Here is a 16,904-nt window from a genome sequence, read left to right on the forward strand (position 1 = left end):
ACACTGTGCCCTGCAGGGTTCTCCGTGCCTTTACTGGTGTTAACTCACTCAGTCATCACCATGAGCAGATGAGATAAGGTCTATTTTCTTTTTTTTTTTTTTAAAGATTTTATTTATTTATTTGACAGAGAGAAATTACAAGTACACTGAGAGGCAGGCAGAGAGAGAGAGAGAGAAGGAAGCAGGCTCCCTGCTGAGCAGAGAGCCCGATGTGGGACTCGATCCCAGGACCCTGAGATCAGGACCTGAGCCGAAGGCAGCGGCTTAACCCACTGAGCCACCCAGGCGCCCCAGAGATAAGGTCTATTTTCATCCTTGTCTTGCAGACGGAGGAAACTGGGCCACTGCCAGGTAGTGTGTCTTGTCCTAAGTTACAACAAGTCAAACCCAGGGATTGTGGGCTTGAAGTGTGCCCTACAACCTGCTTAGATAGGGTCTGGATTGATACGGACATCATGTTTATGTAATTTTTTTTAGCAAGGTGTTGCTGGGTTTGGGCTCAGTGTGTCCAGGACACTGTCTCTGAAGTAGAGCCATACAGGTAGAAGATCCATGGTGTTCAACAGCATAGGAGCAGACGGGGCTAGAAAACCCCACATCCTTGATGCAGAGAAAGCATGCACTTAAAGCAAACAAAACTGGGACTCCCCCTTAGTCTGAATGAAAACCATAAACGAAGTGTCTTTCCTGGAGCCGCACATGTGGCAGGTGCACAGAAAACAGTTGCCATTATACTAATCAGTCACTGTTGCCATTATACGAAGCAGCTACTATGTGCCAGGCTCTGGGCTAGGCACCAGACTTACATCTCCTTCTGAGGTTTTTAATAACTCTAGGAGATAAATACTATTATTCCCAGGGGCATCTGGACAGCTCAGTCAGTTTAGCGTCCAACTGTTGGTTTTGGCTCAGGTTGTGATCTCAGTATTACGAGATCGAGTTCCGCATCTGGCTCTATGCTCAGCACGGAGTCTGCGGGAGAGTCTCTCCCTCCAACCCCTCCCCCATTCCCTCTCTCTCAAGCACATGCACACACACACACTCTCTCTCTCTCAAATAAAAATGGATAAATCCTTTAAAAAAAATACTATGATTCCTAGTGTAGAGATGAGGAAATAGAGGCTCAAATTAGTAAACCTTTGCTCCAAGAGCTAAGGCAACAGGCTAGCTCTGATCCCCAGCCGAGGAATCAAACTCTTCTTTGTAAGACGTAAATAGGCCGAGACCTTGAGCAGAAAAGCCTCCGAGTATGACAGCCCGGGAGATTTGCGTGGACCCCGTGTCTAGGCTACAGCCTCCAAGTTCATATTTCCTGGTCCGAGCGCCTTCTGGAGAGGAAGGCGACGACCCCCCCAGCTCCGGTCTCCTTAACTGCACCCTGGGAAGCCTTCACGCCGCCTTTCTTTTCCCCCGGTGGTCTAATCTGGAGTCAGATCCAGCCGCTGGCTCTTCCAGCCGGGGAGGGACGGCGAGCCAACGGGAAAACAACAGGTGAGCTTCAAAACAGTCCCCTTCTGTGCCCCAGGCAGGGTGTCTGCCCGGGCGACGGCAGGGCCACACTGACTTCCAGAACCTTCTGTCTCTGCAGGTGTTTTAGGAACTTGGCCTCAGCGCTTCAGTGACCCATATTTTATTACCTTTCAGGTTTCTATAATTCATCATTCACTCCTTTCTGAAACCCTAGAATGAAAGTACAGCAGCTCAGTGCCCCGGCCTCTCCGCATTCTCTCCCCAAACACATCGGCCTGTTTGTTCTCTTTATCCCCGCTCTTCCTGTCGCATTCTGCCCGTTCAATGGGGAAAGAGTGAAACCGGATGGCTGGACCCAGTGCGGGGAAATGACTTCAGAGCCACCTTTGTTTCCCCTCATTCCTTTGAGCACACTTGGCCCCGCGTCTCTATGAAAGGGCTTGTTTGAACCATTTGGAACATCTAGCGAGCGAGAGATGCTATAGCCAGAACGGCTCGCATCCTTTCAGGCCGCCTGAGACTCTAGGTTCAACTGCCAAATTTTTGCAACAAAACTAACCATGACATTGGACATTGTGTTATAAATTAGCCACAGCCTTCCAAGCAAATTGTCTCTTTTCATTGTATCAATGGAAGCCTTTGGAACATTTGGCTTCAGCTACTGACTTTAGGGAGACTCGGAGAATTATTTTTGTTCTGCCCCAAACCAACCCTTCAGGCATCGAGTTGCATGCGCTAATGATGTATGTATCTTCCTTCACAGTTATCCTCATGGCGCGGACTCAGCGGACGGCTGCAAATCACGTTCCAGGTCCCCGCCTCCCGGTCTGCCAACGTACTTTCAGATTTTGATGTGGCAGCATCTCTCCAGTTGTTCTTAAAAAAAAGAAAGAAAGGAAGAAAGAAAGAAAGAAAGAAAGAAAGATTATATTTATTTATTTATTTATTTATTTATTTGACAGAAAGAGAGAGAGCGATCACAAGTAGGCAGAGACGCAGGCAGAGAGAGAGGAAGGGAAGCAGGCTCCCTGCTGAGCAGAGAGCCCAATTCGAGGCTTGATCCCAGGATCCTGGGATCACGACCTGAGCCGAAGGCAGAGGCTTTAACCCACCGAGCCACCCAGGCGCCCCTCCAGTTGTCCTTAAGACAAAAAAGATGTGACTTCTCTCCTTATCCTGCTTTCCACAACGATGACCTAAAGTTCCTTTTAAAAAAGAGTTCTTTTAGCATACGCATGGACAGGTATTAACAGATATTCTTATAGAGCTTAGTGGCATATAGAATTTCAGCATTCGGTCCTCCCAGAAGTGATGAGAATTTCTATTTTGGTTAGGTCACCCTGAGTTTGAAAAGATTAAAAAAACAAAAAACAAAAAACCCAAACACCCATACGCCCATTTGCTTGAGCTCTCTCAACCAACAGCCAAATCAATCTTTTGTTATTAAAAAGGAATCTGGAAAAATGCTCGGACGCCCTCTGATTTTTTTCCCCTGTTTTTCTCCCAACATTTTCCCACATACAAGAGAAGTCATGAGACAAATTTGGACTTGGAGATAATCTTCAGTAGTCAAGTTTATTAAAATCAGGTCCAAATGACATTTTTAAAAAATAAAACAAACCTCCCTATGATAGCTGTGAAATACACCAACTACATTGACAATCATTAGCGTTTTAAGCAAAACAGAGAACACTATCATGGTGCTACATGTTTCCACACCAAAAGTGAGGACCACTATGACGATGACACAGCTTTGAAACAACATCGTAAGTCACTATAAGCATCCTGTCATCTTGTAACAACTCAACTAACCCACGCTCCCTTCTGAAAATGAGCAAAAAATCATGCTCTTTCCAATTTTCCCAGCAGGAATTTTTTTATTTAGCCTGAACTGTGTCTAACTGTGTCTTAGATTCTGCCAAGGTGGTCCCAGGTGAGAGGGACCGAACCATCTCTAAGGAGCTCTGCTCCATCCAAGAACACTTACCAAAAGGTGATCCACCTTCTCCTGTCCCTGTTCTCTCTCCCTCTGCTACTAACCACCCCCTCCTCCACCCAGAAGGAAGCTGAGCGCCCCTCTCCCTGCAACACCTTCCCTGTCTTTGCTGTTCCAAACAGAGCTGTATTGGGATGGAACCTAACCCAAAGCACAGTAGGTGTGGCTGTCGCTTCTCAGAGAGATGGTGTAAATTTCAACACCTCGCGTGTCACTTAAATTTTCCAAAGAATTCTGCCCATCTTAGAAGAATGTAGCACTTTAAAAAGTGGCCTCTGTTATTTGATTATAGGTCCACGCTCCAGCCAGTTTAAACAGCAGGTTTTAGCAAAGACAACCTTTTATACTTACTGTCCTTCTTGGAAAGGACAGTCTTTCAAGTGACAACAGGGAGCTCTGAGTGGTGGACAGGCTTTGTGGGGGCGAGGTCTGTCTGTACTTAGAGAGGGGATGGATGGTGTCACATCGCAAACACACATGTCCCCTCACACACTCACTCAGGCTTCGGGTCTCCATTGTCTGCCATTTCAAAGGTTCGAACTCCTTGACCCAAAGAGAGGGTGGCCAGCAGGGTTGGAGGAACGGGCGGGAGATGCTTTAGGTTTCTACACAAGGAAAAGGAAGCCCGACGCACACATCTCCTGGGGGTGAAAAGAGTCCCTAACACACACATACACACACACACACACACACACACACACACAAACCCCTTTAGGCAGAGACAAGAGTGGTTGTTATGGCGGATGCAAGTTGTTCCCCAAGTATGTCCCGAATGTGGGAGGCCACAGCAGCTGCCTCCCCTCGAGACAGCCCACAGGGCCGCTGCCAGGAGCTATAATGACTTGCTGGCCCTTGCCAGCTGTCACACTTTGCATGCCACCGGAGCTCCGGTCCAGCAGAAGGGGCCGTCCAAGTCACCAGTTTCAACAAGCGCCAAATCCTGTGCCCATGCTGGGCCCGCACGGCCACCCAGAACCCTCTTGTAGGGCTCCATGGAGAGCACTTCTGTGCGCACTGACCGGCGTGTCCGGCTGACAGTGTCCTTGGCCGGGGGAAGGGAGTTCTCCTTCCCAAGACAGAAATGTGGCGAGGTCAAGAGCCTGCTACTAACAGGGACACCCCCAGTAAAGAGGGGCCCTTTGAGGGGGAGAGCAGCCTGCGTCTTTCCATTTCTTTGATTCCTGGGGCGCCCCTGCCTGTGGATGGAAAATGTCCAGGGTGCTGTCTGGCCACTCTGTTCCAGACGTTAGCTTCTGTCTTTCTCACTCACTTCCTCTTCCTGCTGGCAGGATATGGCCCTAGGGCTCCTGCCTAGCATGGGGATAGAGGCAGAATGCCCTAATATGGTACAGCAGCTGGACTGCAGGACAGAGGGGTCCCCAGGGTGAAGGTGGGCACAGCCACCACCGCAGGCTAGGACAGAGTTCACTGAGGTGTGCAAATATGCACACGTATATATTCAGGGGCTTGGATGGGACCCAACAACTCATCAACACTGGCTCGGCCTACGTCGGTCCCTCCAGCCTTTCCTCTAGTCGCCAACCCTCCCCATCATGGCCTCTTCTTGGCTTGCTGGAAGCCTGGTCCAGCTGAAGGGTGTTCTGGAAGCTAGCCATTGATAGTGCAGCTCTGCCTCTCCTGTCTGAAGGCACATTGTCAACCCCAGAAACCCACTAACCACCCCCACCCGGGGAGCTTCAGTTATAACACCTGTAGCAAGGATATTTTAAGATGCTCAGCTCACAGGGTTTCGGGGAAAATCAGATGTCTGTAAACATGCTTTGAAAAGCAGAAAGCTTCTCAAATGAGTAGTGAGTTGTTTACCTTCTTGGAACTTCTGAGGTTGATTTGCTTGGTCTCTCTCCTTCCTGTCTAGTACATCCCTGCTTGGAGACTCAGCTTCCCCCTCTCCAATCCCCACCACCACCACCAGGCTTCTGTCTTTCTTCCCACATGACCTCTCCAACACTTTGTCAAGTCAAGGCCTCCTGAGGGCTGGGATCTCTTCCCCTGTCTCTTCCCCCTCCATGAAACCTACAGGAAACTCCTGGATTAAAGCACATCTTGGCAGTTTGAGCATCTCAAGGGATGAGCCTGTGAGCCAGGGAGATTTCGGACCCATGCCTAGACATCCCCCGGACACACAGTGGTGGCAAAGCACTGCCCTGGGCTTTGGAAGGATACAGAAGTGAACAGGTTGTCCCCTCCCTTAAAACAAGCACAGCCAAATGCGGAGATGATCTTCAATAACACAATCTAGGCCACTATCTGGGACCTGCTATCGATGGTTTGTCAAAAATGAGAAGACGTGGGAAAGATGAGAAATCATCAAGACTTCAAAAAGAAAGTAATACTAGAATTGAACCAAGGCATGGGCAGGATGTCGTAGACAGAGCTAGAGGTCAAAAGCAGAATCAGAGTGAGCCTATGGAGCAAATATTGGTGGAAGAAAGTGGGAACAAACCAGCCCTGAAATAAGCAAGCCAGTCAGTAGACTCCTAGAGCTGAAATCAGTTTCCATGGTGGACAGACATCCCTCTTTTTACCTCAAAGAGGACCAATATGGAAAACTCACTTTCTCTCTGTTATCCTTGACATCACACTGTCCAACAGGACTTTCTGTGATGAAGGCTGTCCCAGCTGATGGCTTCTAGCCATTTGGAACTGCTAAATGCTTGCACAATGCTAGCGCAGCTCGGGAATTAAATTTCTAACTTGATTTCATTTTGATTAGTTAGCTTTTTCTTAAGATTTTATTTGTTTATTTGAGACAGAGACAGCACGAGTGGGGCGAGGGACAGAGGGAGAGGAAGAAGCAGGCTCCCCCTGAGCGGGGAGCCCCACATGGGGCTCGATCCCAGGACCCTGAGATCATGACCTGAGCCAAAGGCAGATGCCTAACCAACAGAGCCACCCAGGCATCCTAATTATTTAGATTTTAATAGCCACAGACGGCTAGCCGGTGGTAGGGATTTCGATACCAAAGCGCTCTTCCCTGTGCCACTTTGCCAGCCTATGATAACAGGCTGCAGTAGCATCCTCAGGCATTAGGGCAGAAAACTTCCAGAGCCACCAAGTAATGTCATTTGGGGAAGAGAAAGATACAGTCCAACCCTCAACAGATATGAGCGTGTGGGTGAATTTTTGTTTGTTCGCTTGTTTCTGGTAAGAGGTCAATTTCTGTGTGGGTTTTGCTTCAACAAGAGTTGAGTCACTGGTAGAATGAATACTAGTCCCTTTGGGGGAGGGAAGGTACCTGACCCCCAAAGGTCCTAAGTCCCTTAAAGACCTTTCGATCAGAGGAAGACAGACAGCGAGGCCAGCAGTAACCATTCTCATACTACTAGTCCCTGAGCCTAGAAACGTGGTCCTCAAAACCTGGCCAGAAATCACACATTTAAAATAAGAATAAAAAAATTTACTCCCATGTTCACTGCAGCATTATTCACCAAAGTCAAATGTGGAATCAACCCAAGTGTCCATCTAGGAGAAATGGGTATACAAAATAGGGTGTACACACACAACGAACTATCCTTCAGCCTTTAAAAGGAAGCAAAATCTTTTTTTTTTTTCCTAAGATTTTATTTATTTGACAGAGAGAGAGAGATCACAAGTAGGCAGAGAGGCAGACACGGGAAGGCAGGGGGGCGGGGAAGCAGGCTCCCTGCTGAGCAGAGAGCCCGATTTGGGGGGGGGGGGCGCAATCCGGGACCCTGAGATCATGACCTGAGCTGAAGGCAGAGGTTTAACCCTCCAAACCACCCAGGCGCCCCTAAAAGGAAGCAAATACTAACAACATGGATGCACCTGGAGGACATAAGCCAGTCCCTAAAGACAAATGCTTTACGATTCCACTTAAATGAGGTAGGTAGAGTAGTCAAACGCATAGACCGAAGAGTAGTGGTTGCCAAGAGCTGCACGGAGGTAGGTAGTGAGTCACTGTTCACTGAGCACCGAGCTCCAGTTTTGCAAGATGAGGAGTTCTGTGGTGGGTTGCACGACAGTGTGAATGTAATGTACCTAATACGGCTAATTGCCTACACTACAATGGTTAAGATAGTATATATCATGCTACTTGCATTGGACTACAGTTGCAAATATGCACATGTATACAATAAAGCAGAGGCAGAGAGGAGGAGGAGGAGGCAGCTTCACCAGTGCAACCAGTCCTCCAGGAACAACCGCAGCTCACCCCAAAAGGCGCCGTCCCTCCCCGCCCCCCACCCCGGGGGAGGGGGGCGTCCTGTGACTCTCGCACTGGCGCTCACAATAACCTTCTTGAGCTGTGCCAGCCGCACCTCCGCGCCGGCCGAGGGGGGGCGGCCAATGAGCACGCGCCTGGACCCGGCCTCGCGACCCCATTGGCTGCTCCCGGCGGCCCGCGGCCCCGCAGGTTCCCAAGCCGGGTTTAAAGGGGTCGGAAGCAGGCTGCTGCCCTGCCATCGGCTCCCCGCGCGCAGGTCCGCGGGGAGGGGCGGCCTGCCGAAGGGCCCACCCCGGGGCGTTCCTGAAGGGCGCCCTCGGCCGCCCCCGCCGCCCCCCAGATGTACTATGCGCTTTCCCAGGCGCGCGTGAACGCGGCCCCCGCGACCATGCTGCGGCCACAGCGGCCCGGAGACGTGCAGCTCGGGGCCTCCCTGTACGAGTTGGTGGGCTACCGGCAGCCGCCCTCCGCCTCCTCCTCCTCCTCCTCCACGTCCTCCTCCTCCACGGCGACCCCCCTCCTCCCCAAGGCGGCGCGCGAGAAGCCCGAGGCGCCCGCCGAGCCGCTGGGCGCGGGAGCGGGGCCCGGCGCGCACGCGGGCGGCGGCTCCCGGGCGGACGCCAAAGAGGAGCATCAACAGCAGCTGCGGCGCAAGATCAACAGCCGCGAGCGGAAGCGCATGCAGGACCTGAACCTGGCCATGGACGCGCTGCGCGAGGTCATCCTGCCCTACTCGGCGGCTCACTGCCAGGGCGCGCCCGGCCGCAAGCTCTCCAAGATCGCCACGCTGCTGCTCGCCCGCAACTACATCCTGCTGCTGGGCAGCTCGCTGCAGGAGCTGCGCCGCGCGCTGGGCGAGGGCGCCGGACCTGCGGCGCCGCGCCTGCTGCTGGCCGGCCTGCCGCTGCTGGCCGCCGCGCCCGGCTCCGTGCTGCTGGCGCCTGGCGCCGTGGGGCCTCCCGACGCGCTGCGCCCCGCCAAGTACCTGTCGCTGGCGCTCGACGAGCCGCCGTGCGGCCAGTTCGCGCTCCCCGGCGGCGGCGCGGGCGGCGGCGCGGGCGGCCCGGGCCTCTGTACCTGCGCGGTCTGCAAGTTCCCGCACCTCGTCCCCGCCGGCTTGGGCCTGGCCGCGGTGCAGGCGCAGTTTTCCAAGTGAGGGCCCGCGCGGGCCGGGTGCGCGACCTAGGCCCGGCCTCCCGCCTCCCCGCTTTCTCCGTGCCCGCGCGCCCTGCACTCGGGGAAGGCTAGCCAAGCACGGAGGGCACGTCCAACCTTCCGGCCCGGAGGAAGGGACCGTGGGGCGCCCCCTTCCCCGCCTCCACCCCGGGGAAATGAAAGTGACGCGAGCGGATGTTCGACGGAGCGTCGGGGGCCGTTGGGGGTTCTGAGTGGATTCCCGCTGCTTTGGGCAGCAAATGTGCGGTTCCAAGCCCACTCTTGCCCAGCTCCCGTCTCTCCTGCTTCCTCGAGTCGCGCGCTTCGCGGGGGTGGTGCGGATTTTAGCGCACGGCGCGGTGGCTTTGCCTTGCTCTGGGTGCGGCGGTAGGACCGTCCTAGCGCCACGGCTCCAGGAGGCGACACCTGCCCAATCAGGGGCCAAGTGGCTGCTCTCCGCGGGCAGGAAAGGGTTCTTTTCCTTCTCCCCAGCCAGAGGTCACAGACACCCTTGTTCCCACCGGCCAATCCCTGTCAAAGGAGGCTGCCCGACCTCAGGAAGACGAGAAAGACCAATTAGTCCGCGCAGATGGTCCGGGGCTTAGCAGACGGACTGACCCTCGGCGGCGGCGGGACGGTTGGCCTCGCGGTGCCGCGGGAGGTGTAGATAACTCCAGCGTCCTTGGATGTGCTGGGTTGGGAAGTCGGTCCGCTTTTACACTGTGGCTGTTAGAGTGCAATTTTTGAGAATCGCAAAGCAGGTGTTTTGTTGCAAAGATTATTCGCTTTTAAATCCTGGGGTCTTCTTAAAAAGACAGCTTAGAACTTGAGATTCACCATTTTGTTTCCTCTTCCCCAAAGGTAGCGTAACCAACATTTGAGCTTGCTTAAAAACAAAAACCAACCCCTTTTGACGCAGGTGGTGTTCTCGGTTTACTAAAATAGGTAACAGGGCACTTCGCAGTCGCCGCCAGTCTTGTCTGAAAGCACGATCGCTAATTAACTTTCTCATTAAAAGACGCAGAGGAGGACCTGAGCCCCCAACCCCCCCGGAGGCTCGGCGGGTCCCCGCTGCGGTGGCGACGGCGGGATGGCATTTTCTGCGCTGCCCCTTTGCACGAGGGGTCTTTGCCCAGGGCTAGCTCTGGGCAGGTCTTCCCGCAGCTTTACGTTTGAAGAACTGCCTGGATGACCGGTCTTGATTTGTTACAGTCGTTCACAAATGACTCCACCCGAGATAATTTTATGATCTTTCGGCAGCTTGCTTTGAAGTCTCTGTTTAAGGTTTTTGGTTGTTGGTAGTAGCCGAATTTAACTGGCATTTTCTTTTATCTCTAACTCTGTTTGGTTGCTCTCCGAAGAATCAACAAAATAAAACATTTAAAGACCTAACATTTTCCTCTGATTTGTTAATAAAAATGCCCTGGTGGGGCGCCTGGGTGGCTCAGTCGGTTCAGCCTCTGATTCTCCATCTCTGCTGAGGTCTTCATGTCAGGGTCCAGAGTTCAAGCCCCACACTGGGCTCCACACTGAGGGCAGAGCCTACTTAAAGTTAAAAAAAAAAAAAAAAAGTCTCAGTGCGCTGGTGAATTCAGATTCTCGGGATGAAGGTTAGTAGTTAAATGTGACTAGAGTTCCAAGTTTTTAAAGCTGGCTTCCTGATTTGTAAAGTGATCTAATGAACAGGAGTCTGCTTGTCTAGTTCAGGCTTGGGGCAGAAATTTAAGGACCCAATCTGAGTGGGTGGTTGTCAATTTCAGGAATTCACTCTTTCAGCCAAGATGGGCCTCTTGACTATTTCTTCCACTGAAAATGAGTTTAAAACACACTGGTCACAAAATTATTTTGTATATCAGCATCCCTCTCAAAAGGATGGGATTTTTCAACTCAGTGGGCAGAGGCTTAAAAAGTGTCATACAGCTAGCTATGAGCTTTCCCCCATTCTTCCCACAAGGTTGGAAGTTTCTCCTAGGAAGTTGTGACCTCGGACATCATTCTGAGAGGTGAACACAGCTCCTCTGGGTGACTGGTGATGTTATAAAGAATTTTATGTTGACTTGCTCATGTGCAATCTTTAAACATTTCATAGTTATTAATGAAATCCAACCACTGTTTAAAGGCAGGGGGTTAATAAAAGAGAAAGTGATCCCTTTAATCTGCAGAAAAGGAAAGAAAACCTGAGGTGACATCATTGTATCCATGTTGGTTTATCTGAGGTAGGCAAGCACTTAAGAATGGTGAGCATTCATCTGGGGAACGCGTTGTGGGGGAGGGAGCGGTGCCCACTACTGGAAGGATGGTTAACCACCATGTTGGTTAAGTGTCTGTTTCCTCAAGGAGGAGGCGGGAGAGGGTATGGCAGAGAGAAACTCTTACGCACCAACCCATTTCAGAAAAGAGCTTCTCATTCTTCCCAGACTCTGCCATCAGAAAAGTCACAGGCTTTTGGAATAAGTAAATGTGAATGGGGAAAAATAAATAAATGAATAAAATTTAAAAGTAAATTTGAATGGGGATTTTCTGCCTAGTTAATCCCCATCCTTGCTCGTCTTGCTTCTTGACAAGGAACCCAAAGTAAAAACTCAACAGCTAAGTCAAAATCTCATCAGATACCCCCTGAAAAAATATATATATTTCCGAGAGATTAGAAATAAACAGTTCCCCCTTCAGTCTCTACTCCATCACCATATGCCACCATCATTCCAAAAGACACAGGAAAGAACAGGGCAAGAACGAGTGGGTGGGCTCCCTGCTTCCGGTATCTACTTATAATTCAGAGTAAGTACCCATACCTTAGAGAAAAGGTAATAATATGTGTGATTTTTTTTTTAACTTAACTGAGAAAATCATGCTTTCTAGAATGGCTAAGGATTATGAATGCATTTAACCAGGACCTGCTGGGCTGTTATGAGTCTCATCAAAATATTTAAGTTATCCACATAGCATCTCTTGGCTGTGGCACTACACAAGATTAGCAGACTCGCTCCTTATAAGATGACATCCTGAAAAATTGCATCAGGGAGCATCCAAGAGTCCTATAGGATGAAATAGAAAAAAAAGGTAACTATACAGTGTCCTTAATGAAAGCTAGACCTCCCAACATCAGTCTGTGGCAGGGCGGAGCCTGGAGCAGGTACGGTGTTGAAGCCTAGACACGTATGGGGTAGCCTGTGGATCTTTCAGATCTGCAATGCTATGTCGTGTGCAAAAGAGCTAGCTGATGTGCCCACCTCACTTGATTTTAGCCAAAGCGAGCTTTTTGCAGAAGAACAAATTTAATCTGGTCTTTGAAGGGACCAGTGGGGAAGAAGAGAAGGAATAAGGGAGTCTCCTTGAGAAAAGTCCATCAGGCCTCAGAAGCAAGATAAGGAACACGTGACTCGCAGCCCAAAGAGACCCCTGCACCCGGCCGACCACGAACATGCAATCCCAGTGGTTGGGGAGAATGGAACCTAAGCAGTAAATGCACACGGCCCTGAGAAATTATGTTGTTAGAAGTGCGGGAGGTCAGGTGAGCAATCGGTAAACAGAGCAGATCAAATGCACTGTGGGATTTACCTAGCCCGTAGTGATGGTCTATTTACAGATATTCTCCTCTAAGGGAAGCTGATTACACCAGGTCTGAAAATATAACCTTGCGAAATATATGGGGTAAGTGCCCCCATCAAGGAAGAGGTACGCTCCAAGCATGGAAAGTAATTTCCCAAAGCAATTTCCAAGCAATTTCCCAAAGGTCCGATTATTAACAATAGAGCTTCATGTACCCCTGTAGTTCAGGATCACCCACTCAGTCTTTGTGGACTTCCCTAGTGCGTAGGAGAGGCTGGGTCAAAGTTAACCACCAATATTCAAAGCCTCAGTCCACTAGCTAGACCTCCTGGAGCCTAAAGAAGGCAGAGTATAAAGGAAACCAGCAAGAAAAAAGGCTTTTTTCTTTTTTTCACCACACAAGGATGCTTCATGAACTTGCTGAGGACAAGGGGATGTCTAGTAAGAGCGGCTACACCGACGCCTTTTCTCTCCACGGCAGCGAGCACATCTGTTAGGAAAGTGCATCTCTTCCAGAAGGCACGGTCCTCCTCATGAAATACCCCTTCCATTTCTGCACGCTCAGCAAATCTCCAATAAGATCACTCCCTTTATGGAAGTGGGCTCAAGAAGCAAAAGTGTTAAAAACGTCATATTTTTCTAAAACGCATATTCACTTTTTTCAAGCAGGTTTTAGCTGAAAGGAAAACATCCTTTTTTCCAGGCAAGGTCCAGATTATCTTACTACATTTAAGGTGCAGAAACAGAGTAGTAAGATGGTCCGTGAGCTACCCAGAGGCTAGCCTCGTTATTTGTGGAGATGCCGCAAATGACTTCTTCAAGCCCCTCCCATTCTGTCCTTTCGAACTAAGCCCAGCTTAAAAGCTGAAATGCCCGATCAGAAATAAGCCAAATTCTTTCTGTTCACAGGGGATTAGCTGCTCCTTCAGAGAACTTTCCCCTTTGTGTCCAGCTGAAGGGCCAGAGCTCAGGCGTGAGCACAGGACGATTAGGTCAATAGTCCACATCTTTACACACTACAGGCTGCTTGGTGCTCCGGGAGGACATCACCTGGATGGAAAGCAAAGGGAGTGCATTTCTCCTTCACTCGGCCTTCGTCAATGACCACAGAGGACAGAGCACGCAGGTGGGCCACACCCGGGACAAAGGCCACCAGTGCCAGATCCTCTCTTTAGAGCCTACAGAGTGCTCATGAGGCAAGAGAACCTGGGGATTATCTGTCCACCCTGCCCTCTACTGAATAAGGCAGTGGAGGCCTGGGAAGTTCAAGAGATAGTCAGAGGCAGCCTTGCCAGGGACAATACCTGCTTGGAGGAAGCAAAGGTGCTTCCTCCTTGGCTTGTCTTGGTGGGACTAGAATGTCCTGGAAAAGGAATTGTGGCGAGAGATGAACCCATTCTTCCTGCCTCCTGGAAAATCTCTGACCTTTGTGCCCAGCCCTCGGGCTGCCCTCTCTGAGCCACACTGAGAAAAGGCAGACGCAGGGCCAGTCCCCCACCAGGGGCCCAGCTGCATTTCAGCCACCCGAACTTTCTCTGGCAGCCTCGCTCCCTAGCCCCGAGGGAGGCCCAGATTGGTGACAGGGAGCGGCAGAGGCGCAGCAAACCCTTTGAGAGAGCCTCCGATGGTGACATGTTTGTCATCAGTTTCAGAAAGCAACTGGCAGAAGGCGAGGGAGCAGACATCTGACGGCCAAGGGCAAAGAGTGTCCTGGGGGCTCTCCCTTCTGGGACGCCTTTCACCCTGCCCACATAGACGCTCGGTGTTCTGATGCTCATGGCTCTGATTTTCTCAACAATGTCAGCATCTTGTTGCCAAGTGTTTTTCATGGATGTGAATGATTTTCCAAGGGCCTGATCGGCAGAAATGAGTGCTGGCTGCTGCCAAGCCCCGGGAGAGAGAGAGAGAGGACAGGCACCCCGAGCCCTGAACAGGGAGCCCCAGTCAGAGGTAGGTGATGGAGCCTGGAAAAACACTCGTTGTGGATGGGGAGCACCAGGATCAAGAAGGGCTACCGTGGGAGGGCCTGGGGGCTCAGTCGGTTCAGGGTTTGCCTTTGACTCAGATCATGGTCCCAGGACCAACAGGGAGCCTGCTTCTCCCTCGGCTGCTCCCCCTGCCTGTGCTCTCCTGCTCTCTCTATCAAATAAATAAATAAAATCTTAAAAAAAAAAAAAAAAGAAGAAGAAGAAGAAGGGCTCTCGTGTCCCAGCAGCTTCTAAGTAATCCAGATACCTCCTTAGAGAATGACAAAGTGGTACAACCTGGAGACTCCAAGATAACAAGTTCAGGTTAGAACACTCATCTATGCTGGGGGCGGGGGCAGGAAGGAGGGAGAAAGAGAGAGAAGGGGAAGCTAATTGACCTGGGGCAGGCAGATGATAGAGCATCACAACTAGGAATAACAATGATAACACTACTGACGGGAGCTAACACTGTTCATCGGGTGCCACGCCGTGTTCTAAGCATTTTTACATGCGTGACTTCATTTCGGGGTGCTCTGATTACACCATTTTACCGACGAGAACAAAGAAGCACGAAGAGGTAAACACTAGGGAAGCTGAGGCTGGTTGAGGGAACTTGTAGAAGCCAGGCAGCGACAGACATAAAGCTTTGTCTGGAAGAGGGAGACCCTGCATTTCCTTCCTCCTCTGGGCAGGCAAGGTTGTGGTACCCCCAACCTCTCCTCTTTTTCTGGCCTCGGGTCCGGTCGATGCCATGCAGAACACGCCTACTCAGTGGGTAGTGAGGTTTCCACCCGTCCCAGCACACAGTAATTTCCGACGTTTCCAGCTCCCGGGGCAGCTGAGATAAGGCAGGACAGCGATGAGACACCGGGATGTGGCTGGGACAGAAGGCAGGCGTCACATAGCCCACACCCTTGGAGACATTGCGTCCCTGGTCCTTCTGTCACTGCGAGCAACCAGGCAAACAAACAAACAAACAAAATACCCCAAACAGCTTTTCACGGCAGTGATCATTAAGTATCTTCCTATTCAGACCTTTAAAAATACAGTCAGGCAGATGAGGAATCAGTAAAGAAAACTTTTGAAGATCGTTCGCTATGAGGGTATCTACCTGGCTTACTACTCAAGGGGCATATCCTGCTGTTGCTGTCACTCTGTTTCATTCGCTTGCTTCTGGCAGGTTCTGCTGATGTCATCCCCCCCACACACACCCCCAGTTCTGGCTCCTCACAGACTTGCTCTATCAGAGACATTCCCGGGCATGACGTAAAACCGACTACTCTCACTGCACTCACCACCAGTGGAGAAAAAACATAAAGCTGGACCCCATAGCCTTCCATTTAATAGACAACTTGATACCGTTCATGACCATGGAACCCATGGATCTAGGGCCTATGAAGCACCAGAAGATGTGCTTTACCCCTTTACTATTTTCTATTCACACAGACCCACAGCAAGTTAGAGGGAGAGTTGTCAGCTCTGATCACAGAGCCATCTGGCTCGGGGGGAGGGGGGGCCTGATGCTGCTGGTGCTGTGCCCCCCACCACAGGAAGGACAGGAGCAGGGAATCAGTCCATTGTCCCCCTCCACTCCTGGGAACCCGGGAGGGCTGTGTCCACTCCCCTCTCCCTCCCTCCATCTCTGCCCTGGAAAGTCTTAGATGCCCACCATCTCATGGGTGTGCCTCACAGTGGGTCAGTCCACTCCCTGGCCACCTGACCCTGGACGGTCCTCTGTAAGATCCAGTCGTCTTAGGAGCTACCTCACAGCGCGTAAAAAGTGTGTGTGTAAACTGTTAGCACAGCGTCTACTGTCCTGGGGATTGTTGTTCTTTCTCGTACAGTTTTTCCCACTGTCTGGAAAGACATGATTTACGGGATTATGTAAACTGCCGGTGGTTGTTTAGAAAGCAATGGCGTGTGCTCAGCCTTCTCTTGCCATTCATGAATAAGCCGGTGCCAGCACTGAACAGCGACATGTAGAGATCCATCTGGAATGAGCAAAGCTGCCTCTCAACGCCCCAGCTCCTTCTGGCTCTAACTTGCCCCCAAGGGTATCTTTTGTGGGGTTTCTCCTCTGGAGCCCTGTGCTAGCTCCCTCCATGCAAGCTGGCTCTCAGAGCCCAGTCAGGACCCACAGTGACTGTGTGGAGTCCCCCCGAGGCCAGAACGCTTCTCCAAGGTTGAGAGGGAGGGCGGGCAGGCACTGGGATTTTCCTTTTCTCACCGACTGACTCGCAGACAATGAGTTCCTCAGAAGCCACAACATTTCAGCTGTTTTGGACCCAGAGGCCACAAGCTGACGGGATGACATTCTCCACCCCCACCCCCCTCACATGGCATCAGCTCAGGACAGCTCCAAACAGTATCAACTGGTTTGTGGCAAGAGGCATAAACACCAGGCTGGGTGAATGAAATCACTGGCTGAGTCATCCTCTGCACTGGGAGGCCAAAGAGGACTCAGTAGCGCCTGGGAGAGGCTCCTGCCAAGGTGCAGGGCTTCTTCCTGCCAGTGAGACAGGGATGGGGCTCAGCGGTCCCTGCAGGACCCCCTTACAGCGGT

General features: G+C 51.3%; 1 protein-coding gene across 1 annotated transcript; it reads left to right on the top strand.

Annotated features, from left to right (window-relative positions):
* Positions 1–7,893: 7,893 nt before the first annotated feature.
* On the top strand, positions 7,894–10,211 carry OLIG1 (oligodendrocyte transcription factor 1). Its single transcript, XM_032353868.1, has one exon. The coding sequence runs from the start codon at positions 8,011–8,013 to the stop codon at positions 8,824–8,826; it is 816 nt and encodes a 271-aa protein (XP_032209759.1). The 5' UTR covers positions 7,894–8,010; the 3' UTR covers positions 8,827–10,211.
* Positions 10,212–16,904: the final 6,693 nt, after the last annotated feature.

Source organism: Mustela erminea, chromosome 1 (assembly GCF_009829155.1).
Source record: "Mustela erminea isolate mMusErm1 chromosome 1, mMusErm1.Pri, whole genome shotgun sequence".
NCBI classification, from domain to species: domain Eukaryota; kingdom Metazoa; phylum Chordata; class Mammalia; order Carnivora; family Mustelidae; genus Mustela; species Mustela erminea.

Bases quoted from the DNA above. Each gene is read 5' to 3' on its own strand.
- OLIG1 (XM_032353868.1), top strand. From the start codon at position 8,011: ATGTACTATGCGCTTTCCCAGGCGCGCGTGAACGCGGCCCCCGCGACC.